The 27,229-nt window shown below is 42.0% G+C and overlaps 1 protein-coding gene across 3 annotated transcripts in view; it reads right to left on the bottom strand.

The window, feature by feature from the left end:
• tmem86a (transmembrane protein 86A) overlaps positions 1 to 26,995 on the bottom strand; it is a 62,403-nt gene extending 35,408 nt beyond the window's left edge. The window contains exons 1-2 of one of the 3 annotated variants that reach the window (XM_014123798.2): positions 26,829 to 26,995; positions 8,981 to 9,067 (exon numbers count right to left, since the gene is read on the bottom strand). In XM_014123798.2, coding sequence (XP_013979273.1) covers positions 8,981 to 9,067; positions 26,829 to 26,849 — 108 coding nt within the window. In that variant the 5' untranslated portion in view covers positions 26,850 to 26,995. The remainder of the gene's footprint in view (positions 1 to 8,980; positions 9,068 to 26,828) is intronic. The other 2 variants (NM_001140997.2, XM_014123799.2) reach the window with 2 other exon arrangements.
• Positions 26,996 to 27,229: the final 234 nt, after the last annotated feature.

Here is a 27,229-nt window from a genome sequence, read left to right as displayed (position 1 = left end):
AGTGTCTGTGTTCTTTTGCCCATCTTAATATTTTATTTTTATTGGCCAGTCCGAGATATGTATTTTTCTTTGCACCTCTGCCTTAGAAGGCCAGCATCCCGGAGTCGCCTCTTCACTGTAGCCTTTTAAAATGATAAACTTGGATTAGCTAACACAACGCGCCATTGGAACACAGGAGTGATGGTTGCTGATAATGGGCCTCTGTATGCCTATGTAGATTAAAAATCAGTCGTTTCCAGCTACAATAGTAATTTACAACATTAACAATGTCTAAACTGTATTTCTGATCAATTTGATGTTATTTTAATAGACAAAAAATGAGCTTTTCTTTCAAAAACCAGGACATTTCTAAGTGACCCCAAACTTTTAAACAGTAGTGTACATATGAGATGAGTAATGCGAGATATGTAAACATTCTTAGAGGCATTATTAAAGTGACTAGTGTTCCATTTATTAAAGTGACAAATTATATCAAGTCTGTAGGTAGGCAGCCGCCTCTCTGTGCTAGTGGTGGCTGTTTAACAATCTGATGGCCTTGCAATAGAAAGTCCATCATTACTTTAAGACATGAAGGTCTTAAAAATTTCAAGAACTTTGAATGTTCAAGTGCAGTCGCAAAAACCATGAAGCACTATGATGAAACTGGCTCTCAAGAGAACTGCCACAGGAAAGGAAGACCCAGAGTTACCTCTGCTGCAGTGCAGTTACCAGTTTCAGAAATTGCAGTAACAGACACATCTCAACATCAACTATTGAGAGGAGACTGTGTGAATCAGGCCGTCATGGTCGAATTGCTGCAAAGAAACCACTACTAAAGGACACCAATAATAAGAAGAGATTTGCTTGGGCCAAGAAACACGAGCAATGGACATTAGACCGGTGGAAATCTGTCCTTTGGTCTGATGAGGCCAATTTGGGATTTTTGGTTCCAACCGCTGTGTCTTTGTGAGATGCAGAGTAGGTGAACAGATGATCTCCACATGTGTAGTTCCCAACATGAGGAATGGAGAAGGAGGTGTGATGGTGCTTTGCTGTTGACACTGTCAGTGATATATTTAGAATTTAAGACACGCTTAACCAGTATGGCTACCACAGCATTATGCAGTGATACGCCATCCCATCCGGCCAAAATGAGCAATCGGGGGAAAAGGGCTTTGGTCAGGGAGGTGACCAAGAACCCAAATGGTGACTGACAGAGCTCTAGAGTTCCTCTGTGGAGATGGGAGAACCTTCCAGAAGGACAACCATCTCTGCAGCACTTCCCCAAGCAGGCCTTTATAGTAGAGTGGCCAGACTGAACGCACTCCTCAGTAAAAGGCACATGACAGCACGCTTGGAGACTCTCAGACCATGAGAAACAAGGTCATCTGGTCTGATGAAACCAAGATTGAACTCTTTGGCCTGAATGCCAAGCGTCACGTCTGGAGGAAACCTGGCACCATCCCTACGGTGAAGCATGGTGGTGGCAGCATCATGCTTTGGGGATGTCTTTCAGCGGCAGGGACTGGGAGACTAGTCAGGATCGAGGGAAAGATGAACGGAGCAAAGTACAGAGAGATCCTTTAATGAAAACCTGCTCCAGAGAGCTCAGGACCTCAGACAGGACAACGACCCTAAACACACAGCCAAGACAATACAGGAGTGGCTTGAGTGGCTGAGCCAGAGCACTAACTTGAATCTGATCAAACATTTCTGGAGAGACCTGAAAATAGCTGTGCACCATCCAACCTGACAGAGCTTGAGAGGATCTGCAGAGAAGAACGGGAGAAACTCGCCAAATACAGGGGTGCCAAGCTTGTAGCGTCATACCCAAGAAGACTCGATGCTGTAATCGCTGCCAAAGGTGCTTCAACAAAGTACTGAGTAAAGGGTCGGAATACTTATGTCAATGTGATATTTCAGTTTATTTTTATTTCATATAAGTTAGCAGAACTTTCTAAAAACCTGTTTTTAATTTGTCATTCGGGGGTATTGTGTGTAGATTTAGAAAAACAAGAACAATCTAATACATTTTAGAATAAGGCTGTGACGTAACAAAATGTGGAAAAAGTCAAGGGGTCTGAATACTTTCCGAAGGCACTGTGTGTGTATATATATATATATATATATATATATATATATATATATATATATATATATATATACACACCGATCAGCAACGGGTGAGGCTGAAATAGCCGAATCCACACATTTGAAGGGGTGTCCACATACTTTTGTATATATAGTGTAGATAACAGTACAGTGCCCCATGTTCTCATTGTGCTGATATTATGTTTAAACGTGAAGCAACTGAAAGGGAAACTCCCGTCAAACAATTGCTCTGAGAATTATTGCTTAAACACAGCATGAAAAGGGCAGGAGGGTCAACCCTTCAACCACATGGCCTCTGCTTGACACACACATATATTTTATTTCTCATCTTTCACCAATCCAACCCTTTTGGGTAAGCTGACTAATAATACTGGGCACAGGGCCGTAACTACATATGAGGACATTGAGGTCCGAAACTCGAAAATGTTTCTAATAATAAAAAATACAATTTTAATAAAAATATATTTTGTACACAATAAAGAACTCAATTATGGATGAAAAATCAGCTCAGAACCCTCATATTCTTGATCTGACTGAGTTCTAATTGTTATTTTATTGTGTTCCTTTGTATAATTTTTTTTAACTTTCATTTATTTTGTAAATATTTTATTAACACTATTTCTTGAACTGCATTGTTGGTTAAGGGTTTGTAAGTAAGCATTTCACGGTAAGGTCTACCCCTGTTGTATTCGGCGCATGTGACAAATAAAATTGTATTTGATTTTAATGTTTTTTTGTGCGGAGATGGTATATGTGTATGCTGTGTTCCATTAAGCAAGGAAAGTTATGCTTTTTACACCGACAATTGAGGTTAGGATTTGGGTGGGCTATGTCTTCCTCGTGCTCTAACATCCTCAGAACTTGAAAAACTAGGAAGAATGAAGGAACTAAATTAGGAAAGAACAGTTGGAGGCCTCTGTAATCTGTTATGATTATGTTATGAAGGCCTTTTGATGGAGAGTGTAAGTGACGTGCTACTGAATGTTGCATCTACTGAATGCTTGCCCTCAAATGTCTACCATCTGGCTATCTGCCTTAACCTCATACATGTCTCCTTTCAAAGCTCAGTTTCTCAGCCTTTTCTTCCTCACGGGTGGCTTGCCAGCCCTGTCAAGTTTATAACGGCATGTCTTAAAATATATCTGTCTCTTTTTTATTTCTCACACTTGGTTCTCTCCAGCCTTACTGTATCATTAGAAGCATTATATGAATGAATGTCTCCTTTTCAAATTGCCTACTTTCAATGTTTCAATATATATCTGTCTTTCTCTTCCAACATTCAGTAGCACGTCACTTAAACTCTCCATCAAAAGGCCTTCATAACATTATCATAACAGTGACATAACAGATTACAGAGGCCTCCTTCTCTTCCATGCATGGATATTTTCTCTGTCCCATGAAGTTTAAAACAGCAGGTGGTGAGATCTACCCAGACAACACTAACAAATTAATCTACATCCTCTCCTTATTTCATGGTTGGCACACTCAGCAGCATCTGTCAAAATGTTGAATTGACTGACTCCTTTCAGTATTCTGTTTATCTGTCTTTCTTTCTCACAGACGGCTACCGAGCCATACTTGAGAGTTTGAAGCGGAATGTGTCAAAACATTGCATTGATTGTCTCCTTTCCATCGGTCTTTCTTTCTCACAGACAGCTACTGAAGCATGTGTCAAAATGCAGCATGGAATGACTCACTTCATTTTGGCTCTGCCATCAGTGTGTGCCTGAGGGAGACCGAACGAGAAGCAGGAGACCAAATGGCACACTATTCCCTATAAAAGTATGCATTTTTACATTTACATTTTGGTCACTAAGCAGACACTCTTAGAGTGCCTTCAGAAAGTATTCAAACCCTTGACTTTTTCCACATTTTGTTTTGTTACAGCCTGAATTTAAAATGGATTATATTTAGATTTTTTTTTGTCACTGGCCTACACAATGTCAAAGTGGAATTATGTTTTTGGACATTTTTACAAATTAATCAATAATGAAAAGCTGAAATGTCTTGAGCCAATAAGTATTCAACCCCTTTGTTATGGCAAGCCTAAAGTTCAGGAGTAAATATTTGCTTGACAAGTCACATAATAAGTTGCACGGACTCTAGGGTTGAACCGATATGATTAAATCGAATATCGTGATATTTGACTGAAAATATATTGTGAAGTGCAAGACGATATATCGTGATGGTCAAGACTATACTCTATTTGAACTTTACAAATCAAAACTGTGCCGTTTTATCAGTTAGGATGTATCAATACGTTAAATGAAGTTGCAGTATTTGGAGTAGCATATCGCAGGTCTGCCCAAATGTCACCCAACCCTAACACTCTGTGTGCAATAATTGTGTTTAACATGATTTTTAAATGACTACCTAATCTCTGTAACCCACACATACAATTATCTGTAAATTCCCATAGTCAAGCAGTGAATTTCAAACACAGATTCAACCACAAAGACCAGGGTGGTTTTCCAATGCCTTGCAAAGAAGGGCAGCTATTTGTAAAACAGAAAAAGCAGACATTGAATATCCCTTTGAGCATGGTGAAGTTATTAATTACACTTTGGATGGTGTATCAATATATCCAGTCACTACAAAGATACAGGCGTCCTTCCTAACTGCCGGAGAGGAAGAAAACCGCTTAGAGATTAACACCATGAGGGAAATGGTGACGTTAACCTGTTAGGGCTAGGGGGCAGTATTTACACCGCCGGATAAAAAAACGTACCCGATTTAATCTGGTTACCACTCCTACCCAGTAACTAGAATATGCATATGCTTATTACATATGGATAGAAAACACCCTAAAGTTTCTAAAACTGTTTGAATTGTGTCTGTGAGTATAACAGAACTAATTTGGCAGGCAAAAACCTGAGAAGGTTTCATGCAGGAAGTGGCCTGTCTGACAAGGTGTTGTTGTTCTTGCTTCTGTTTATTGAAGAGTCAGGATCTTAGCTGTAACGTGACATTTCCCACAGCTCCAATAGGCTCTCAGAGCCCGGGAAAAACCTGAACGATGACGAGGCAGCCTCAGGCTGAAACACATAATCGCCTTTGCCAAGTGGCCCATCAGAGGACAATGGAATTAGGCACGTGCCCGATTCGACCCAGTGATATATTTTCCTTCGGCTGTTTATCTAATTGCAGATTCCCGGTCGGAATATTATCGCTTTTTTACGAGAAAAATGGCATAAAAATTGATTTTAAACAGCGGTTGACATGCTTCGAAGTACGGTAATGAAATATTTAGAAATCTTTTGTCACGAAATGCGCCGTGCGTGCGACCGTTATTTACCATTGGGATAGTGTCTGGGACACACGAACAAAACGTCGCTGTTGGAACATAACTATGGATTATTTTGGATCAAACCTACATTTGTTATTGAAGTAGAAGTCCTGGGAGTGCATTCTGACGAAGAACAGGAAAGGTAAGACCATTTTTCTTATAGTAAATCTGATATTGGTGAGTGCTAAACCTGCTGGGTGTCTAAATAGCTAGCCCTGTGATGCCGGGCTATGTACTTAGAATATTGCAAAATGTGCTTTCACCGAAAAGCTATTTTAAAATCGGACATATCGAGTGCATAGAGGAGTAATGTATCTATAATTCTTAAAATAATTCTTATGCTTTTTGTGAACGTTTATCGTGAGTAATTTAGTAAATTGTTAGTAAATTCGCCGGAAGTTTGCGGGGGGGGGTATGCTAGTTCTGAACGTCACATGCTAATGTAAAAAGCTGTTTTTTGATATAAATATGAACTTGATTGAACAAAACATGCATGTATTGTATAACATAATGTCCTAGGTGTGTCATCTGATGAAGATCATCAAAGGTTAGTGCTGCATTTAGCTGTCTTCTGGGTTTTTGTGACACTATATGCTAGCTTGAAAAATGGGTGTCTGATTATTTCTGGCTTGGTACTCTGCTGACATAATCTAATGTTTTGCTTTCGTTGTAAAGCCTTTTTGAAATCGGACAGTGTGGTTAGATTAACGAGAGTCTTGTCTTTAAATAGCTGTAAAATAGTCATATGTTTGAGAAATTGAAGTAATAGGATTTATAAGGTATTTGAAAATCGCGCCACAGGATTCAACTGGCTGTTACGTAGGTGGGACGAATTCGTCCCGCCTGCCCCATAGAGGTTAAAACAGTTACAGAGTTTAATAGCTGTGATAGTTTTCTCTCTCCTGAGGATGGATCAACAACATTGCAGTTACTCCACAATACTAACCTAATAGACAGAGTGAAAAGAAGGAAGCCTGTACAGAATACAAATATTCCAAAACATGCATGCTATTTGCAAAAAGGCACTAAAGTAATACTGCAAAGAACATGTGGCAAAGCAATTAACTTTTTGTCCGGGAATACAAAGTGTTATGTTTGGGACAAATCCAATACAACACATTACTTAGTACCACTCTCCATATGTTCAAGCATGTTATGGGTATGCTTGTAATCATTAAGGGGAGTTTTTTTTAAGATAAAAAAAGAAACGGAAAGGAGCTAAGCACAGGCAAAATCCTTGAGAAAAACCTGGTTCAGTCTGCTTTCCAACAGACACTGTGTCATGTGTGCTCCCTCTCCGGCCTCTAGGTCACCAGGCTGCTCGTTATAGCGCACACCTGTCACCATCATTACGCACATCAGCGCATTATGACACTCACCTGGACTCCAGCATCTCCTTGATTACCTGCCCTACATATGTCACTCCCTCTGGTTCTTTCCTCAGGCGTCATGGTTTCTGTTTCTTGTCTGTGTGTGTGTGTTTTCTTGTTTTGGATTATGTTACATTTATTTATTAAAACACTCACTCCCTGAACTTGCGTCCTGACTCTCAGCGCACATCGTTACACACTGAGAGATGAATTCACCTTTCAGCAGGACAATAACCTAAAACACAAGGCCAAATCTACACTGGAGTTGTTTACGAAGAAGACAATGAATGTTCCTGAGTGGCCAAGTTAGTTTTGACTTAAATCTACTTGGAAATCTATGGCAAGACCTGAAAATGGTTGTCTAGCAATGATCAACAAGCGATTTGACAGTGCTTGAAGAATTTTGAAAATAATGTTAAATGTTGCACAATCCAGGTGTGGAAAGTTCTTAAAGACTTACCCAGAAAGGTGCTTATACAAAGTACTGACTCTGGTGTGAATACTTATGTAAATGGGATATTTCTGTATTTCATTTTCAATACAATTCTAAAACCATGTTTACACGTGGTCATTATGGGGTATTGTGTGTAGATCAAATGGCGTAGCAGCAAGACGTGTTTGTTTTTGTCCCGTGTAAATAGTCAGCTTTTTTCTTTTTTTGTATACATTTAAATCTCTTTTTCGAATTAAATATACCTTCCTGCAACCCGCCTCACCCAACATGCTACAGATCTGCTATTTTTCTAGACCTTATAACTGGAATCTCCATCAGAAGAGAGCCTTCAGAAGCTAGCCTGCTAATTATCTCGATACTGTATATAGCCTGTCTTTTTACTGTTGATTTATTTTTTTTACTTACCTATTGTTCACCTAACATCTTTTTTGCACTATTGGTTAGAGCCTGTAAGTAAGCATTTCACTGTAAGGTCTACACTTGTTGTATTCGGCACACAGAATCTCCATCAGAAGCGAGCCAGCTAATTATCTCGCTACTGTATATAGCCTGTCTTTTTACTGTTGTTTTATTTCTTTACTTACCTATTGTTCACCTAACACCTTTTTTTGCACTATTGGTTAGAGCCTGTAAGTAAGCATTTCACTGTAAGGTCTACACCTGTTGTATTCGGCGCGTGTGACAAATAAACTACTAGTTATTTAGTACAGACACCAGCCACTTAAGCCCGGATAGTCCGGATAATATCTGTCAGTCTGCACAGCGCGATATCAGCCCTAAGCATATCGGACTCCTTTTTTCCCCCCACTACTTCACCGGATTCCTGACGCAAGCTCTGGACCATTCCCCCGGATCATCGCAGCTAGCTAGCTGCTACCGAGTGGCTATCGTGGCTAGCGCCCCTTGTCCAGAAGCAAGCACCAGTTAGCCTCGAGCCCATTCCCCGGCTAGCAAACGAAGTACACCAACTTCAATACCTCTCTTGCCAATTGGCCTGGACCCTTTGCTGACACGGAACCCCGCTGATCCATCACGACTGGTCTGCTGACGTATTTCGGCCGATGTGCTCTCAACCGGTCTCTGCGTTTTTGATGTCGGTGAGGACTCAGCTACTAGCCCCGGCCTGCTAACTCTCTGAGTGCTGTGTCTCCTGCTCGCCTAGCGTAGTGACGACTGCCGAGCGGCTCTATGTTTCGTCCATTGCTGCTTACTGGACCCTATGATCACTCAGCTACACAGCTGTTGCCTGCTGGACTGTTCATTAACACGGTACTTCATTTTGTTTATCTGTCGGCCCCAGCCTCAAACTCAGGCCCTGTGCATAGCTAACTGACCCCTCACTGCCCATTCATCGCCATTTACCCATTGTTGTTGTCTTAGCTGTTTACCCGTTGTTGTCTTAGCCCTCCCAATCAACACCTGTGATTGCTTTATGTCTTCTTCTAATGTCAATATGCCTTGTATACTGTTGTTTAGGGTAGCTCTCATTGTTTTGTTTTACTGCGGAGCCCCTAGTCCTGTTCTACATGCCTTGGTTAGCTCCCTTGCCCCACCCCCTACACATACGGAGACCGCACCTAGTTTAACTGGCATTTACAGAGATGGAGCCTATCTTATCGTCACTCATTGCCAAGGTTTAACTCCCCTGTACTCGCACCCTACCATGCCATTGTCTGTGAATTATGCCCTGAATCTATCCTACCATGCCCAGAAGTCTGCTCCTTTTACTCTCTGTTCCGAACGCACTAGACGACCAGTTCTTATAGCCTTTAGCCGTACCCTTATCCTACTCCTCCTCTGTTCCTCTGGTGATGTAGAGGTTAACCCAGGCCCTGCGTGTCCCCAGGCGCTCTCATTTGTTGACTTCTGTAACCGGGAAAAGACTTGGGTTAATGCATGTTAACATCAGAAGCCTCCTCCCTAAATTTGCTTTATTCACTGCTTTAGCACACTCCGCCAACCCTGATGTCCTAGCCATGTCTGAATCCTGGCTTAGGAAGGCCACCAAAAATTCTGACATTTTCATCCCCAATTACAACATTTTCTGTCAAGATAGAACTGCCAATTGGGGAGGAGTTGCAATCTATTGTAGAGATAGCCCACAGAGTTCTGTCCTACTATCCAGGTCTAGGCCCAAACAGTTCGAGCTACTACTTTTAAAAATCAATCTCTCCAGAAATAAGTCTCTCACTGTTGCCGCTTGTTATAGACCCCCCTCAGCTCCCAGCTGTGCCCTGGACACCATATGTGAATTGATTTTTATTTATTTATTTATTTTTTATTTCCCCTTTATTTAACCAGGTAGGCTAGTTGAGAACAAGTTCTCATTTACAACTGCGACCTGGCCAAGATAAAGCAAAGCAGTTCGACACATACAACAATACAGAGTTACACATGGGATAAACAAACATACAGTCAATAATACAGTAGAAAAAGTCTATATACAGTGTGTGCAAATGAGGTAGGATAAGGGAGGTAAGGCAATAAATAGGCCATGGTGTCGAAGTAATTACAATATAGCAATTAAAACACTGGAATGGTAAATGTGCAGAAGATGAATGTGCAAGTAGAGATACTGGGGTGCAAAGAAACAAGATAAATAAATAATGACAGTATGGGGATGAGGTAGTTGGATGGGCTATTTACAGATGGGCTATGTACAGGTGCAATGATCTGTGAGCTGCTCTGACAGCTGGTGCTTAAAGCTAGTGAGGGCGATATGGGTCTCCAGCTTCAGTGATTTTTGCAGTTCATTCCAGTCATTGGCAGCAGAGAACTGGAAGGAAAGGCAGCTAAAGGAAGAATTGGCGTTGGGGGTGACCAGTGAGATATACGTGCTGGAGCGCGTGCTATGGGTGGGTGTTGCTATGGTGACCAGTGAGCTGAGATAAGGCGGGGCTTTACCTAGCAGAGACTTGTAGATGGCCTGGAGCCAGTGGGTTTGGCGACGAGTATGAAGCGAGGGTCAGCCAACGAGAGCGTACAGGTCGCTGTGATGGGTAGTATATGGAGCTTTGGTGACAAAACTGTGATAGACTGCATCCAATTCGCTGAGTAGAGTGTTGGAGGCTATTTTGTAAATGACATCGCCAAAGTCGAGGATCGGTAGGATGGTCAATTTTACGAGGGTATGTTTGGCAGCATGAGTGAAGGATACTTTGTTAAGAAATAGGAAGCCGATGCTTAATGTGAGTCTGGAAGGAGAGTTTACAGTCTAACCAGACACCTAGGTATTTGTAATTGTCCACATATTCTAAGTCCGAACCGTCCAGAGTAGTGATGCTAGACGGGCAGGCGGGTGCGGGCAGCGATCGGTTGAATAGCATGCATTTAGTTTTACTTGCATTAAAGAGCAGTTGGAGGCCACGGAAGGAGAGTTGTATGGCATTGAAGCATGTCTGGAGGTTAGTTAACACAGTGTCCAAAGAAGGGCCAGAGGTATACAGAATGGTGTCGTCTGCCTAGAGGTGGATCAGAGAATCACCAGCAGCAAGAGCGACACCATTGATGTATACAGAGTAGAGAGTCAGCCCAAGAATTGAACCCTGTGGCACCCCATAGAGACTGCCAGAGGTCCGGACAACAGGCCCTCCGATTTTGACACACTGGACTCTGTCTGAGAAGTAGTTGGTGAACCAGGCGAGGCAATCATTTGAGAAACCAAGGCTGTTGAGTCTGCCAATAAGAACGTGGTGATTGACAGAGTCGAAAGCCTTGGCAAGGTCAATGAATACGGCTGTGCAGTAATGTCTCTTATCAATGGCGGTTATGATATCGTTTAGGACCTTGAGCGTGGCTGAGGTGCACCCATGACCAGCTCTGAAACCAGATTGCATAGCGGAGAAGGTACGGTGGGATTCGAAATGGTCGGTAATCTGTTTGTTAACTTGGCTTTCGAAGACCTTAGAAAGGCAGGGTAGGCTAGATATAGGTCTGTAGCAGTTTGGGTTTAGAGTGTCTCCCCCTTTGAAGAGGAGGATGACCGCTGCAGCTGTCAAATCTTTGGGAATCTCAGACGATACGAAAGAGAGGTTGAACAGGCTAGTAATAGGGGTTGCAACAATTTTGGCAAATCACTTTAGAAAAAGAGAGGGTCCAGATTGTCTAGCCCGGCTGATTTGTAGGGGTCCAGATTTTGCAGCTCTTTTAGAACATCAGCTATCTGGATTTGGGTGAAGGAGAAATGGGGGAGGCTTGGGCGAGTTGCTGTGGGGGGTGGAGGGATGTTGACCGGGGTAGGGGTAGCCAGGTGGAAAGCATGGCCAGCTTATTGAAATTCTCAATTATAGTGGATTTATCGGTGCTGACAGTGTTTCCTAGCCTCAGTGCAGTGGGCAGCTGACAGGAGGTGCTCATATTCTCCATGGACTTTACAGTGTCCCAGAACTTTTTTGAGTTTGTACTACAGGATGCAAATTTCTGTTTGAAAAAGCAAGCCTTAGGAAAGCTAACTGCCTGTGTATATTGGTTCCTAACTTCCCTGAAAAGTTGCATATCACAGGGGCTATTTGATGCTAATGCAGAACGCCACAGGATGTTTTTGTACTGGTCAAGGGCAGTCAGGTCTGGAGAGAACAAAGGGCTATATCTGTTCCTAGTTCTACATTTTTTGAATGGAGCATGCTTATTTAAGATGGTGAAGGCGACACTTTTAAAGAATAACCAGGCATCCTCTACTGATGGGATGAGGTCAATATCCTTCCAGGATACCCGGGCCAGGTTGATTAGAAAGGCCTGCTCGCTGAAGTGTTTTAGGGAGCGTTTGACAGTGATGAGGGGTGGTCATTTGACCGCAGACCCATTACGGATGCAGGCAATGATCGCTGACATCTTGGTTGAAAACAGCAGAGGTGTATTTAGAGGGCAAGTTGGTCAGGATGATATTGACCTCATCTCGTCAGTAGAGGATGCCTGGTTGTTCTTCAAAAGTGCTTTTCTCACCATCTTAAATAAGCATACCCCTTTCAAAACGTTTTGATCTAAGAACAGATATAGCCCTTGGTTCACTCCAGATCCTTGACCTGCACAAAACATCCTGTGGCGCACTGCACTAGCTTCGAATAGTCGATAAATCCACGATAATTGAGAATTTCAATAAGCATTTCTCTACAGCTGGCCAGGCTTTCCACCTGGCTACCCCAACCCCGGCCAACAGCTCTGCACCCCCCGCAGCAACTGGACCAAACCCCCCCTGGTTCTCCTTCACCCAAATCCAGACAGCTGATGTCCTGAAAGAGCTGCAAAATATGGATCCATACAAATCAACTGGGCTAGACAATCTGGACACTCTCTTCCTAAAATTATCCACCGCCATTGTCGCAACCCCTATTACTAGCCTGTTCAACCTCTATTTTGTTTTGTCTGAGATTCCTAAAGAATGGAAAGCAGCCACGGTCATCCCCCTCTTCAAAGGGGGTGACACTCTAGACCCAACAGACCAATATCCATCCTGACCTGCCTTTCTAAAGTCTTTGAAAGCCAAGTGAACAAACAGATCACCGACCATCTCCAATCCCACCGTATCTTCTCCGCTATGCAATCCGGTTTCCGAGCTGGTCACGGATGGTGAGCTGGCCACGCTCAAGGTCCTAAACGATATCATAACCACCATTGATAAAAAAAAAACAGTACTGTGCAGCCATCTTCGACGACCTGGCCAAGACTTTCGACTCTGTCAATCACCGTATTCTTATCGGCAGACTCAACAGCCTTGGTTTCTCTAATGATTGCTCGCCTGGTTCACCAACTACTTCTCATATAGAGTTCAGTGTGTCAAATCGGAGGGCCTGTTGTCCGGACCTCTGGCAGTCTCTATGGGGTGCCACAGGGTTCAATTCTCGGGCCGACTCTCTTCTCTGTATATATCAATGATGTCGCTCTTGCTGCTGATGATTCTCTGATCCACTTCTACGCAGACGACACCATTCTGTATACATCTGGCCCTTCTTTGGACACTGTTAACCTCTCTGGGCTAGGTGGCACCAAATCGTCCCACCTACGTAACAGCCAGTTGAATCCTGTGGCGCGATTTTCAAATACCTTATAAATCCTATTACTTCAATTTCTCAAACATATGACTATTTTACAGCTATTTAAAGACAAGACTCTCGTTAATCTAACCACACTGTCCGATTTCAAAAAGGCTTTACAACGAAAGCAAAACATTAGATTATGTCAGCAGAGTACCCAGCCAGAAATAATCAGACACCCATTTTTCAAGCTAGCATATAATGTCACATAAACCCAAACCACAGCTAAATGTAGCACTAACCTTTGATGATCTTCATCAGATGACAACCCTAGGACATTGTTATACAATACAAGCATGTTTTGTTCAATCAAGTTCATATTTATATCAAAAACCAGCTTTTTACATTAGCATGTGACGTTCAGAACTAGCATACCCCCCGCAAACTTCCGGGGAATTTACTAACAATTTACTAAATTACTCACGATAAACGTTCACAAAAAGCATAACAATTATTTTAAGAATTATAGATACAGAACTCCTCTATGCACTCGATATGTCCGATTTTAAAATAGCTTTTTGGTGAAAGCACATTTTGCAATATTCTAAGTACATAGCCCAGCCATCACGGGCTAGCTATTTAGACACCCAGCAGGTTTAGCCTTCACCAAAATCAGATTTACTATTACAAAAGGTTGATTACCTTTGATGTTCTTCGTCAGAATGCACTCCCAGGACTTCTACTTCAATAACAAATGTTGGTTTGGTCCCAAATAATCCATCGTTATATCCAAACAGCGGCGTTTTGTTCGTGTGTTCAAGAAACTATCCGAAATGGTAAATCAGGGTTACGAGCATGGCGCATTTCGTGACAAAAAAATTCTAAATATTCCATTACCGTACTTCGAAGCATGTCAACCGCTGTTTAACCTCTATGGGCTAGGTGGGACGCTAGCGTCCCACCCGTGGTGCACTCCATCAACAGCAGGTGCATTTCAAGAGCGGCAAATTTGAATCCAAATTAATGTCAAAATTCAAATTTTTCAAACATACAACTATTTTACACCCTTTGAAAGATAAACATCTCCTTAATCTAACCACGTTTTACGATTTCAAAAAGGTTTTACGGCAAAAGCATAAATTTAGAGTATGTTAGGACAGTACATTTACAAGAGTTGTGTGTAATGTTTTGTCAATTCAAAGACAGGGTCACCAAAACCATAAAACCAGCTAAAATGATGCACTAACCTTTTACAATCTCCATCAGATGACACTCCTAGGACATTATGTTAGACAATGCATGCATTTTTAGTTCTATCAAGTTCATATTTATATCCAAAAACAGCGTTTTACTATGGCATTGATGTTGAGGAAATCGTTTCCCTCCAATAACCGGCAGTCAAGTCAACACCACAAATTAAATAATTAAAATTAGAAAACATTGGTAAAATATTATATTGTCATTTAAAGAATTATAGATTTACATCTCTTGAACGCAATCAACTTGCCAGATTTAAAAATAACCTTACTGGGAAATCACACTTTGCAATAATCTGAGCACTGCGCCCAGAAAAATACGCATTGCGATACAGACTAGACGTCATGTTGGGGAGATCTAAAATCGAAAATACTATGTAAATAATCCATTACCTTTGATTCTCTTCATCAGATGTCACTTCCAGGTATCACAGGTCCATAACGAATGTAGTTTTGTTCAAAAAAGCTCATCATTTATGTCCAAAAATCTCCGTCTTGTTAGCACATGATCTAAGCCAGCCGGACTTCTCGTCATGAACGAGGGGAAAAAATATATTTACGTTCGTTCAAACATGTCAAACGTTGTATAGCATAAATCATTAGGGCCTTTTTAACCAGAACATGAATAATATTCAAGGTGGACGAATGCATACTCTTTTATAACGTATTGGAACGAGGGTACCCAACATGAACTCGCGCGCCAGGTGTCTAATGGGCCATCATCGTTCCATGGCTCTTGTTCGGTCAGATCTCCCTCCAGAAGACTCAAAACACTTTGTAAAGGCTGGTGACATCTAGTGGAAGCAATAGGAAGTGCCAAAATATTCCTCAGCCCCTGTGTTTTTCAATGGGATAGGTTTAAAGGTAATACAACACATCAGGTATCCACTTCCTGTCAGAAAGTGTCTCAGGGTTTTGCCTGCCAAATGAGTTCTGTTATACTCACAGACACCATTCAAACAGTTTTAGAAACTTTAGAGTGTTTTCTATCCATATATAATAAGTATATGCATATTCTAGTTACTGGGTAGGATTAGTAACCAGATTAAATCGGGTACATTTTTTTTATCCAGCCGTGCAAATACTGCCCCCTAGCCCTAACAGGTTAAAATCTATTTTTATGCAATTTATCTCGTAAAAAAAGCGATAATATTCCGACCGGGAATCTGCGTTTCGGTAAATAGAGGGAAAAAAAGAAAGACGGGGGCGACCAGTGCACGCGCCTAAGCCCACTGTCCCCTGATCGGCCACTTGACAAAGGCGATAATGTGTTTCAGCCTTGGGCTGGAATGACGACATTCAGCTTTTTCCCGGGCTCTGAGAGCCTATGGGAGCCGTGGGAAGTGTCACGTTACCGCAGAGATCCTTTGTTTTGGAAAGAGATGTCAAAGAAAGCCAATAAATGGTCAGACAGGCCACTTCCTGTAAAGGAATCTCTCAGGTTTTTGCCTGCCATATGAGTTCTGTTATACTCACAGACACCATTCAAACAGTTTTAGAAACTTTAGGGTGTTTTCTATCCATATCTAATAAGTATATGCATATTCTAGTTACTGGGTAGGAGTAGTAACCAGATTAAATCGGGTACGTTTTTTATCCGGCCGTGTAAATACTGCCCCCTAGCCCTAAGAGGTTAACAAACCTCCAAACGAGCTTCAATGCCATACAACACTCCTTCCATGGCCTCCAACTGCTCTTAAATGCATGTAAAACTAAATGCATGCTCTTCAACCAATCACTGCTCGCACCCGCCCGCCCGTCCAGCATCACTACTCTGGACGGTTCTGACTTAGAATATGTGGACAACTATAAATACCTAGGTGTCTGGCTAGACTGTAAACTCTCCTTCCAGACTCAAATTAAGCATCTCCAATCCAAAGTTAAATCTAGAATCGGCTTCCTATTTCGCAACAAAGCCTCCTTCACTCATGCTGCCAAACATACCCTCGTAAAACTGACTATCCTGCCGATCCTTGACTTTGGCGATGTCATTTACAAAATAGCCTCCAACACTCCACTCAGCAAATTGGATGCAGCCTATCACAGTTTTGTCACCAAAGCCCTATACACTACCCACCATTGTGACCTGTATGCTCTCGTTGGCTGGTTCTCGCTACATATTCGTCGCCAAACCCACTGGCTCCAGGTCATCTATAAGTATTTGCTAGGTAAAGCTCCGCCTTATCTCAGCACACTGGTCACTATCGCAACAACCACCCGTAGCACGCGCTCCAGCAGGTATATTTCACTGGTCATCCCCAAAGCCAACATCTCCTTTGGCCGCCTTTCCTTCCAGTTCTCTGCTGCCAATGACTGGAACGAATTGCAAAAATCACTGGAAGTTGGAGACATATCTCCCTTGCTAACTTCAAGCATCGGCTGTTAGAGCAGCTTACCGATCGCTGCAGCTGTACACAGTCCATCTGTAAATAGCCCATCCAACCAACTACCTACCTCATCCCCATATTTGTTTTTTCTGCTTTTTGCACACCAGCATTTCTACTCGCACATCCTCATCTGCACATCAATCACTCCAGTGTTAATTGCTAAATTGTAATTACTTCGCTACTATTGTCACGACTTCCGCCCAAGTCGGTCCCTCTCCTTGTTCGGGCGGCGTTCGGCGTCACCGGTCTTCTAGCCATCGCCGCTCCACCTTTCATTTTCCATTTGTCTTGGTTTTCCGCACACCTGGTTCACATGCCCTCATCTGACTATATGTATATATATATATCCCTCTGTTCCCCCCCATGTCTGTGTGTGGAATTGTTTGTTTGTTACGTGTGGTTCGCATCAGGCTGGTTTGCGCCAGGAATGTGTTTGACCCGTGTGTTTTGTTTATTGTACCGTTTGTGTACTTTGGGTGTTATCGCTGTTTTCCTTGGGCATGAATAAAGTGCGCCTGTTATCACCCATCTCTGCTCTCCTGCACCTGACTTACCTTCAACCAGTTGCGCACATTGTGACAACTATGGACTATTTATTGCCTTACCTCCTTACTTAATTTGCACACACTGTATACAGATTTTCTATTGTGTTATTAACTATACATTTGTTTATCCCATGTGTAACTCCGTGTTGTTGTTTTGTCGCACTGCTTTGCTTTATCTTGGCTAGGTCGCAGTTGTAAATGAGAACTTGTTCTCAACTGTCCTACCTGGTTAAATAAAGGTGAAATTAAAAATAATCAATTTTGAAGTCAAGGGGTATGAATACTTTCTGAAGGCATTGTGTCCGGAGTGACTTACAGACATTCAACTAAAGTAGATAAGACAAACACAATTAACGTATTTCTTCATTTGGGATGCAAATGATGTGAACCACCGTACCATCATCCACCCGTTTTCATGATCGAAATGCAAACAAAAGCAGTTTGCCGATACAACATTGAAAGCGTCTTACTGCATGGTTTATTGGTAATCTAGACCAGCTCTTGTTCCCCACTGAAGAATCATATGTTTATGATACAGGAATAGGCTTCAGACTTGAGATACAGTATTTATGCCGCATGAAAGTGTAGTGGCACATTTGTTGTGCTGGGAGACCCATCTAAAGCTCTTCAAATATTCTTGTGACCAACCAAAATAACACCAAAACCAATTTCTCTTTCTTCAGACTTCAACCTAAGAGTAAGCTAGCTGAAACCCACCATTTGGGAAAACACAATACTTTTGTGATGTGAAAGCAATGTTTCTAGCTCAGCAAGAAAGTACAAACTGATCTGGGTCCAGTTTACCACTTTTACACCGCGACCCAAAATGAATCAGCATTGGCTCCGGATCCATTATTAGGAAACACTACAACCGCGTGCATGTGGGGGCAGTCGTAATAAAGTCCCATCATGCCATCTTAGCATTCTGGTTCATCTGGCACTATGGTGATGAGTATCAGAAACATGACACACACACACACTCTCTCTCTCTCCCTTTCATCATACCTATCTTGGCAAAGGGAGCACAACAGCGGTACAAATACGTCCAGTGGATCGTATTACTACCATGTTTATTATGATATCCTATACTGAATTAGATCTTTCCATAACACAGTGCACACCCAGGTCACATTAGAATGAGAGCAGGGGGACAATACTACAATATAAAATGCTCTGCTTTCAGCAACCAAAAGACAAAAACTTTGACAGTGGTTCCAAAGAAAACACTATACAGTAAATTATAATAAGTTACTTGTATGCATTGTGTAGCCTAACAACACTATTAAATACTTGTAATACACATAATATAACTTGTTACCGTATTAACACTTGACTAGTATTGCACTGTTCATAGGTGCAAAAAGAAAAGAGGGAGGCGCTGCATGGCGCCGGAGGAGATGGCTGCCGTTTTACCAATTATTTTGTACATAACATTTCTGTCACCGTCTCTTATGACCGAAAAGAGCTTCTGGATATCAGAACAGCGATTACTCACCTCGTACTGCATTTTTTTCTTTAATGAGTCGGACACAAAAGGATTTACTTTAGACACCTGACAAGGCCCAAATCCCCGTCATTCGCATGAAGAAGAGACAGAGATATTGGGGACGTAGGTCGGGGTGCCTTGTAAGGATCCGACGGCGAGTGCGTAATCCGCCTCTACCATCAGTCCTATTAGCCAACGTGCAATCATTGGATAATAAAATGGATGACCTCCGATCAAGACTATCCTACCAACGGGACATTAAAAAACTGTAATATCTTATGTTTCACCGAGTCGTGGCTGAACGACAACATGGATAACATACAGCTGGCTGGGTATTTCGGTGCATCGGCAAGACAGAACAGCTGCCTCTGGTAAGACAAGGGGTGGCGGTCTGTGTCTATTTGTAAATAACAGCTGGTGCACAAAATCTAATATTAAGGAAGTTTCAAGGTTTTTCTCACCTGAGTATCTCATGAAAAGCTGTAGACCACACTATTTGCCAAGAGTTTTCATCTATATTTTTCGTAGCAGTCTATTTACCACCACGAACCGATGCTGGCACTAAGAAAGCACTCAACAAGCTGCATAAGGCCATAAACAAAGAAGAAAATGCTCATGGCCGGGGACTTTAATGCATGGAAACTTAAATCCGTTTTACCTCATTTCTACCAGCATGTTACATGTGCAACCAGAGGAAAAAAAAACTCTAGACCATCTTTACTCCACACACAGAGACGTGTACAAAGCTCTGGCTCACCATTCATTTGGCAAATAACCAGAACTCTATCCTCCTGATTCCTGTTTACAAGCAAAAACTAAAGCAGGAAGTACCAGTGACTCGCTCAATACAGAAGGTCAGAAGGCGCAGATGCTAAGCTACTGGACAGTTTTGCTAGCACAGACTGGAATATGTTCCGGGATTCTTCCAATGGTATTGAGGAGTACACCACCTCAGCCACTGGCTCATCAATAAGTGTATCGAGGACGTCGCCCACACAGTGACCGTACATGCATACCCCAACCAGAAGCCATGGATTACAGGCAACATCCACACTGAGCTAAAGGGTAGAGTTGCCGCTTTCAAAGAGCAGGACTCTAACCCGGACGCTTATAAAGAAATCCCGCTATGCCTTCAGACGAACCATCAAACAGGCAAAGCGTAAATACAGGACTCGTACTACACCGGCTGCAAACGCTCGTCGGATGTGGCAGGGCTTGCAAACAATTACAGACTACAAAGGGAAACACATCCACGAGCTGCCCAGTAACACAAGCCTACCAGACGAGCTGAATGACTTCTATGCTCGCTTCGAATCAAGCAACACTGAAGCATGCATGAGAGCATCAGCTGTTCCGGATGACTGTTTGATCACGCTCTCCGTAGCTGATGTGAATTAGACCTTTAAACATGTCAACATTTACACGGCCGCAGGGCCAGACGGATTACTCCGAGCATGCGATTACCACCTGGGATGTGTCTTCACTGACATTTTCAACTTGTCCCTGACTGAGTCTGTAATACCAACATGTGTCAAGCAGACCACCATAGTGCCTGTGCCCATGAACACCAAGGTAACCTGCCTAAATGACAACCGACCGGTAGTTCACACGTCTGTAGCCATGAAGTGCTTTGAAATGCTGGTCATGGCTCACATCAACACCATTATCTCAGAAACCCTAGACCCACTCCAATTTGCATACCACCCCTACAGATGATGCCATCTCTATTGCACTCTACACTGCCCTTTCCCACCTGGACAAAAGGAACACCTACTGAGAATGCTATTCATTGACAACAGCTCAGCGTTCAACACCATAGTATCCTCAAAGCTCATTACTAAGCTAAGGACACTGGGACTAAACACCTCCCTCTGCCACAGGATCCTGGACTTCCTGACAGCCGCCCCCAGGTGGTAAGGGTAGGTAACAACACATCTGACACACTGATCCTCAACACGGGGGCACCTCAGGGGTGTCTGCTCAGTCCCCTCCTGTACTCCCTGTTCACCCGCGACTGCGTGGCCAAGCACAACTCCAACACCATCATTAAGTTTACAGACAACACAACAGTGGTAGGCCTGATCACCGACAACGATGACACAGCCTATAGGGAGGAGGACAGAGACGTGGCAGTGTGGTGCTAGGATAACAACTTCTCCCTCAACGTGATCAAGACAAAGGAGATGATCGTGGACTACAGGAAAAGGCAGGCCAAACAGGCAGGTTGAGAGCTTCAAGTTCCTTGGTGTCCACATCACCAACGAGCTATCATGGTCCAAACACACCAAGACAGTCGTGAAGAGGGCATGACAATGCCTACTCCCCCTCAGGAGACTGAAAAGATTTGGCATGGGTCCTCAGATCCTGAAAAAGTTCTACAGCTGCACCATCGAGAGCATCCTGACTGGTTGCATCAGCGCCTGGTATGGCAACTGCTCTGCACTACAGAGGGTAGTGCGTAAGGCCCAGTACATCATTGGGGCCAAGCTTCCTGCCATCCAAGACCTCTATACCAAGCTATACCATAGACTATTCTCTCTGCTATTGCACGGCAAGCGGTACCGGAGCGCCACGTCTAGGTCCAAGAGGCTTCTAAACAGCTTCTACCCCCAAGCCATAAGACTCATGAACAGCTAATCAAACGGCTACCCGGACTGTTTGCATTGTCCCCCCCATTTTTACACTGCTGCTAGTCTCTGTTTATTATCTATGCATCGTCACTTTACCTCTACCTACATGTACATATTACCTCAACTAAACTGTGCCCCCGCACATTGACTCTGTACCAGTACCCACTGTATACCACCTTGTTACTGTTATTTTATTGTTGCTCTTTAATTATATATTGTTCTTTTTTCTTCTTTTATACTTCAGTTTATTTTAGTAAATACTTTCTTAAAAACGTTTTCTTAACTGCATTGTTGGTTAAGGGCTTGTAAGTAAGCATTTCATTAAGGTCAACAACTTGTTTTTGGCGCATGTGACAAATACAATTTTATTTTATTTGTTTTGATGTATTCATTGCTGTTACAATAATATGTGTAATAACACTTTTCACACTTGCGATACACTTCATGTAATATGTTACTGTTTTAACACTTACAGACTAGTATAGCACAGTTAATAGGTTCACAGAAAGGGGTATTCACTTAAACCACTTAAACCGTTGGACTCGTCAAGACAAATAACATTTTGACAAGAGGATGACCTCACCCGTATGCCAAATGGCCACAGAGAAAAGGGCAACGATAGACTACAATCTCTCTCCTGGTAACTTAAGGCATAACAACAGGTTCACAATCAGTGCCAGCTTTGGTGCTTGGCCCATAATTTATAGGTGTTAGGACAGCATAAGGTAAGGGTAGCTGATCCTAGATCATTCATAAAGGGCAAGATTAGCAGGATAACTGGGTTCCTTATTTGACAGAGTTGTTTTTGTTCAGGGAAAGTATGCAGCCTCGGCCTACCACACAGAGACCAATTAAGGTGCATTAATTGAGGAATAAACTGAATGTGCAAGAAACAGCTGCCATTTGAGGAAAATGGAAACTCAATAACAAGGCTTTAATGCCAAATGAAGCACTATCAGGGTCCTTCAGTAAGACTTTAAGTCTGTTAGTCATCTTATATGCTAAAGCAGGTAATGCTATTCTATCTGCCCACCACCCCAAGCTGTCACCAGTTGAGACTGGGAGTAGGCCTAACCACACACACACTGCTAATACAATGATACTGTACATGAGGAGTGTAGCAGTAGCATGGCAGTATAGCATGTAGTGATTAGATATTTTAAAATGAAACTTAGGGGTTAGGGGAATATTGTTATTTAATTAATTCTCTCAATCACAATCATATCAAATGTTATTGGTCCATACACATGGTTAGCAGATGTTATTGAGAGTGTAGTGAAATGCTTGTTCTTTGTGTTCCGACAGTGCAGCAATATCTAACAAGTAATCTAACAATTCCACAACAACTACCTTATACAGACAAATCCAAGTAAAGGGATGGAATAAGAATATATACATATAAATATATGGAAGAGCAATGACCGACCGGCATAGGCAAGATGCAATAGATGGTATAAAATACAGTATATACATATGGGATGAGTAATGCAAGATATGTAAACATCATTATTAAAGTGGCATTAATAAAGTGACTAGTGATCCATTGTATGTAGTCTGTATGTAGGCAGCAGCCTCTCTGTGTTAGTGATGGCTCAATATCAATTATATGAAATCAGCTTGCTCCTTTCAACTGTTTTTATATGCAGACGATTCAGCTCTTTTGGTCTCTCACAAAGTATGGTTGAGAGCCAGCTTAGTGCAGAACTGACGATTATCAGTAACTGGCTGTCAGACAACAAGCAGTTTCTTCATTTGGGGAAAATAGATTACATTTTATTTGGATCTAAGATCAGGCTAGGTAGATCACCAGGCTTTAGAGTCACGGTTGGTGACAGAGTTTACAGCCAAGAACTGTGTTAAATACTTAGACTGTGAACTAGACAGGTTCCTCACAGGGGAGAGTATGGGGCAGAAAGTGATTGCCAAAGTCAACTAGGAAGTGACATTTCTGGCCAGAAAAGCCACATTTGTAGATAAAGGGAACTTGAAAAAACAGCAGTTAGTGCTACCTCATTTGGACTGTGTGCACTACCTGGTACAGTAGTTCCCCAAGTTCATCAAGAACAAGCTACAGACATCTCAAAATAAAATGTCATGGGTCATTCTGAATCTTAGCCCTCTGGGTCATGTTGGGAAAGGGGGATACCTAGTCAGTTGTCCAACTGAATGTATTCAACTGAAATGTGTCTTCCGCATTTAACCCAACCCCTCTGAATCAGAGAGGTGTGGGAGGCTGCCTTAAATCGACATCCACGTCTTCAGCGCCCGGGGAACAGTGGGTTAACTGCCTTGCTCAGGGGCAGAACAACAGATTTTTACCTTTTCAGCTCGGTCCTTCTCAGTTCAGTGAACTACAGTGGCTATCAGTTAATACAAGGGTAATTTAGCTGAAGCTGGGATTGGCCCATAAAATCGTGTATGTTACAGCCCCCCAGTATCTAAAGAACTATCTTACTACTGTCAGGGACTCCTACGCCATGAGAGGCGGTGCCAGATATTTTGTGTCACCTCGATTCAAGAGCGGTACTGGCCAGAACATGTTTTTATATACGGCAGTGGTAGAGTGGAACAAACTCCCGGCTGAGATAAAAACTGTTTTTCCCAGTCTTAAATTCAAACACTCCTGCAAGGCTTGGTTAATGATGAGATAGCCTCCTAGCCAAGTATAAATACACTCTGCGCTAGTGGAGTGATTTGTTAGATGTGTATATTAGCTTTTTTGTATATATCTTAATATGTGGACATTTATATTATTGAATGTATGGCACAGAGTGCCCAGGTCCATTGTTTTGCCCTGCTGCCACTTGCCTCCATTTTGGATGTCCCCATTGAAATGCATGACATAATTTTCAATGGAGCAGTCCACAACACTACGTTGGGGGTGCAGCATTAGGCTGCAGTGCATTCTCTTTACCGCATGTGTTCAATATTGTCTGTGTGTTGCTTCACCATGTGGTGGTACAAACGGAAGTACACACACAGACTCAAACTAGCTAGCTTTTAGCAAGTTGAAAAGCAAAGTACATGTGCGTCAAATACGGAAAATGCAGGCTAGACATGCGGCAAAACAAAACTCATATGCATCTGGTGGACATCGGACAGGATGTGAACAATAGTTGAGCCAGCTAACGGTAGCCGCTAAACTAATAGCGACCAGTATAGGCTTGACGGGCTAGCGATTGCAGTTACTCTAAAAATACTACTCTGTAATATATAACACTTGGATTGGGAGATGGCCCTTAGACCATATAAACGGAGGAGAAAAGAAACCACGTTATTACCTTAGAGGAGCTATAAATCAATAAGTTCAAAGCAGAATATTAGCTTGCACCCTTTTGTCTTATATTATTCCATGGGCTAGCCTGTTTAAGCAGCAAACCCAGGCATCTCTAAGGCAAGATTGCTAACCGTTTTCACTCAATCAATTAACACATTTTAATGTACAATTTCAACATAAAAGGTGCTCAGATTTCGACTAAAATTGTCTTTAGATAATGTGCTTGTGTAAATGGCATACTTGTTTTAACAGAATAATGAAAAATGAGGCAGGAGGAAATGTTTACCGTTCACAGTTTCTCCTTTCGAGTGTTGAGGGGAGACACAAAACGCTGTTCCCACCTCCCTACCACGCCCCCCGCTGGTGCAACAGGCATAAACAATTCCCAACTGAAATCATTGGGAGGACTCAGCCCAAATAATAGTGTATTACAACAATATGAAAATATCAAAAACGTGTGAGATTTGTATCGTTTTTAAATTACATTTGCATTTTAGTGATTGAGTTGACGCTAATTTCCAGAGTGACTTACATTATTGCATTCCTCTTAAAATAGCTAGGTGAGACAACAGCATAGCACCATCGTAGAAGGCACCTTTTACCTCGACAAAGTAGGTATCAGTAAGTCCAGTGATAGTAGGAAAAAGTGCATATATATATATATATATATATATATATATATATATATATATATATATGCCATGCAAAACCAATAATAATTCCAATAATAATTCTGGAATACATTTCAAAGCAATACATGCATTGAACAAAACAAATATGTTCCGAACACATTTTGCATGATGAAAATACATAGGCCTATCAATAATATAATTTTTGGTATGGAGCTGTGACATTTATATAGGTTATTAAAATATATGACAATATATTTTAAAATGTATGTCACTTTATATGGCCTTTTTTGCCTTTACCTCCCTTATCTCAGACTTATTTTTCTACTGTATGTTTTTTTTACTCCATGTGTAACTCTGTGTTGTTGTGTGTCAAACTGCTTTGCTTTATCTTGGCCAGGTCGCAATTGTAAATGAGAACTTGTTCTCAACTTGCCTACCTGGTTAAATAAAGGTGAAATAAATAAAATAAACAATATGAGTTAAAAATATATATATGTCACGTTTTTTCGTATGGGCACACGAGCCCTTGTCAACAGAATATATGTATGTATCTATTTTAAATACATTTACAGTAATTATCATGTTAACTGAAATAGGGATTTAGAAGGAAAGTTGAGAGGCTCAGTAGAGTGGTGAAAAGGTATAGCAAAGCCACAACGGGACAGCTCTTCAGTGCATCCGTTACTGGAGGGTACAGGAAAAAAAGACAAATAGTTCAGTCACATGATAGGTTTCGGTTTTGGAACATTTTAGAAAGGACCAAGACAAAGAAAAATTCGAGACGAAAAAAATACGATCACGCATGTCTGTCGAAAAATATTCACGGACTTATTAGGCTATTTACGTTTATGCTTAGAAAATGATGATTTGCCTCTATAATCAAGGCAGATTTGTTTTGAAGTGGTAGCTACTACAACAACTGATCATCACATCATCAAAGAGATACCGCATAGCATCAATAGACCACCGGCAATGAATTGCGTGGGCATCTGTCTGGTCTAGTATTACCGAAACCCTAAAATGCATGCCGAGTTCTCGCAGCTCATTGTATGGATCATTATCAACCTCTGCACATCCATAGAGGCAGAATGAATAACAAACATTTTGTGGGTGACAATCGCGAAATAAACACGGACATGCTTTCATGATCACGTGCTGTTCTGTAGGCCTATTTAGGGTAAACTAGGTCCTATGTGCGCCTGTGGTATGATAATGCTCGTCATTGGAGGAAAAACGAGACATACAAGACAGGCCTATAGCCTACCCGTCACACTGACAAGCAAGACATACAACCCCTGTAGAGCTAACGAGCCTTCCTTTATCTCTATTAGCCCAGGCCTTCAAATCAACCCCGTGACACTGATCAAATCTGAATATATTCTTAATGGCACATTTTGATTTAAATGCCCATATTTCTACGTGTGACATCAAATAGCCAAACTTACCACTGTCACTGGCGAAACCATCTCTCAATCGATCACTGTAGTATATATTCGCAAAGCAACTGGAGATTGCGACGCTGAGCTGCGGCCGTTTTCCCGCACTGTACGGTTCACTAAAATTGCTGTAGTCTTTCTTTGTGATGCGTATTGTTTTGGTCACTTTTCGGGGCAGACTGGCATAAGGGGAGGAGGCAAACCGACCATAATTGTAGGTGGAGATAGACTCTTTAGGCACCGATAGGGTGTAGTTAAAATATCCGACCAATTAACAGACAGGAACAAAAAAAGAGGCAAGGTCAAGAGAATATAAACGCCCCTTTTAATACGAGACCGCTGTTTACCTATCGAAGCAGATGGCCTGTATTTACATCTTGTCTAATTACACATTTCACTTTGTTACACTG

Source organism: Salmo salar, chromosome ssa10 (assembly GCF_905237065.1).
Source record: "Salmo salar chromosome ssa10, Ssal_v3.1, whole genome shotgun sequence".
Classification (NCBI taxonomy): domain Eukaryota; kingdom Metazoa; phylum Chordata; class Actinopteri; order Salmoniformes; family Salmonidae; genus Salmo; species Salmo salar.
Note: the sequence above shows the minus strand (reverse complement) of the source record. Positions and strands in the feature narration are given on the sequence as shown.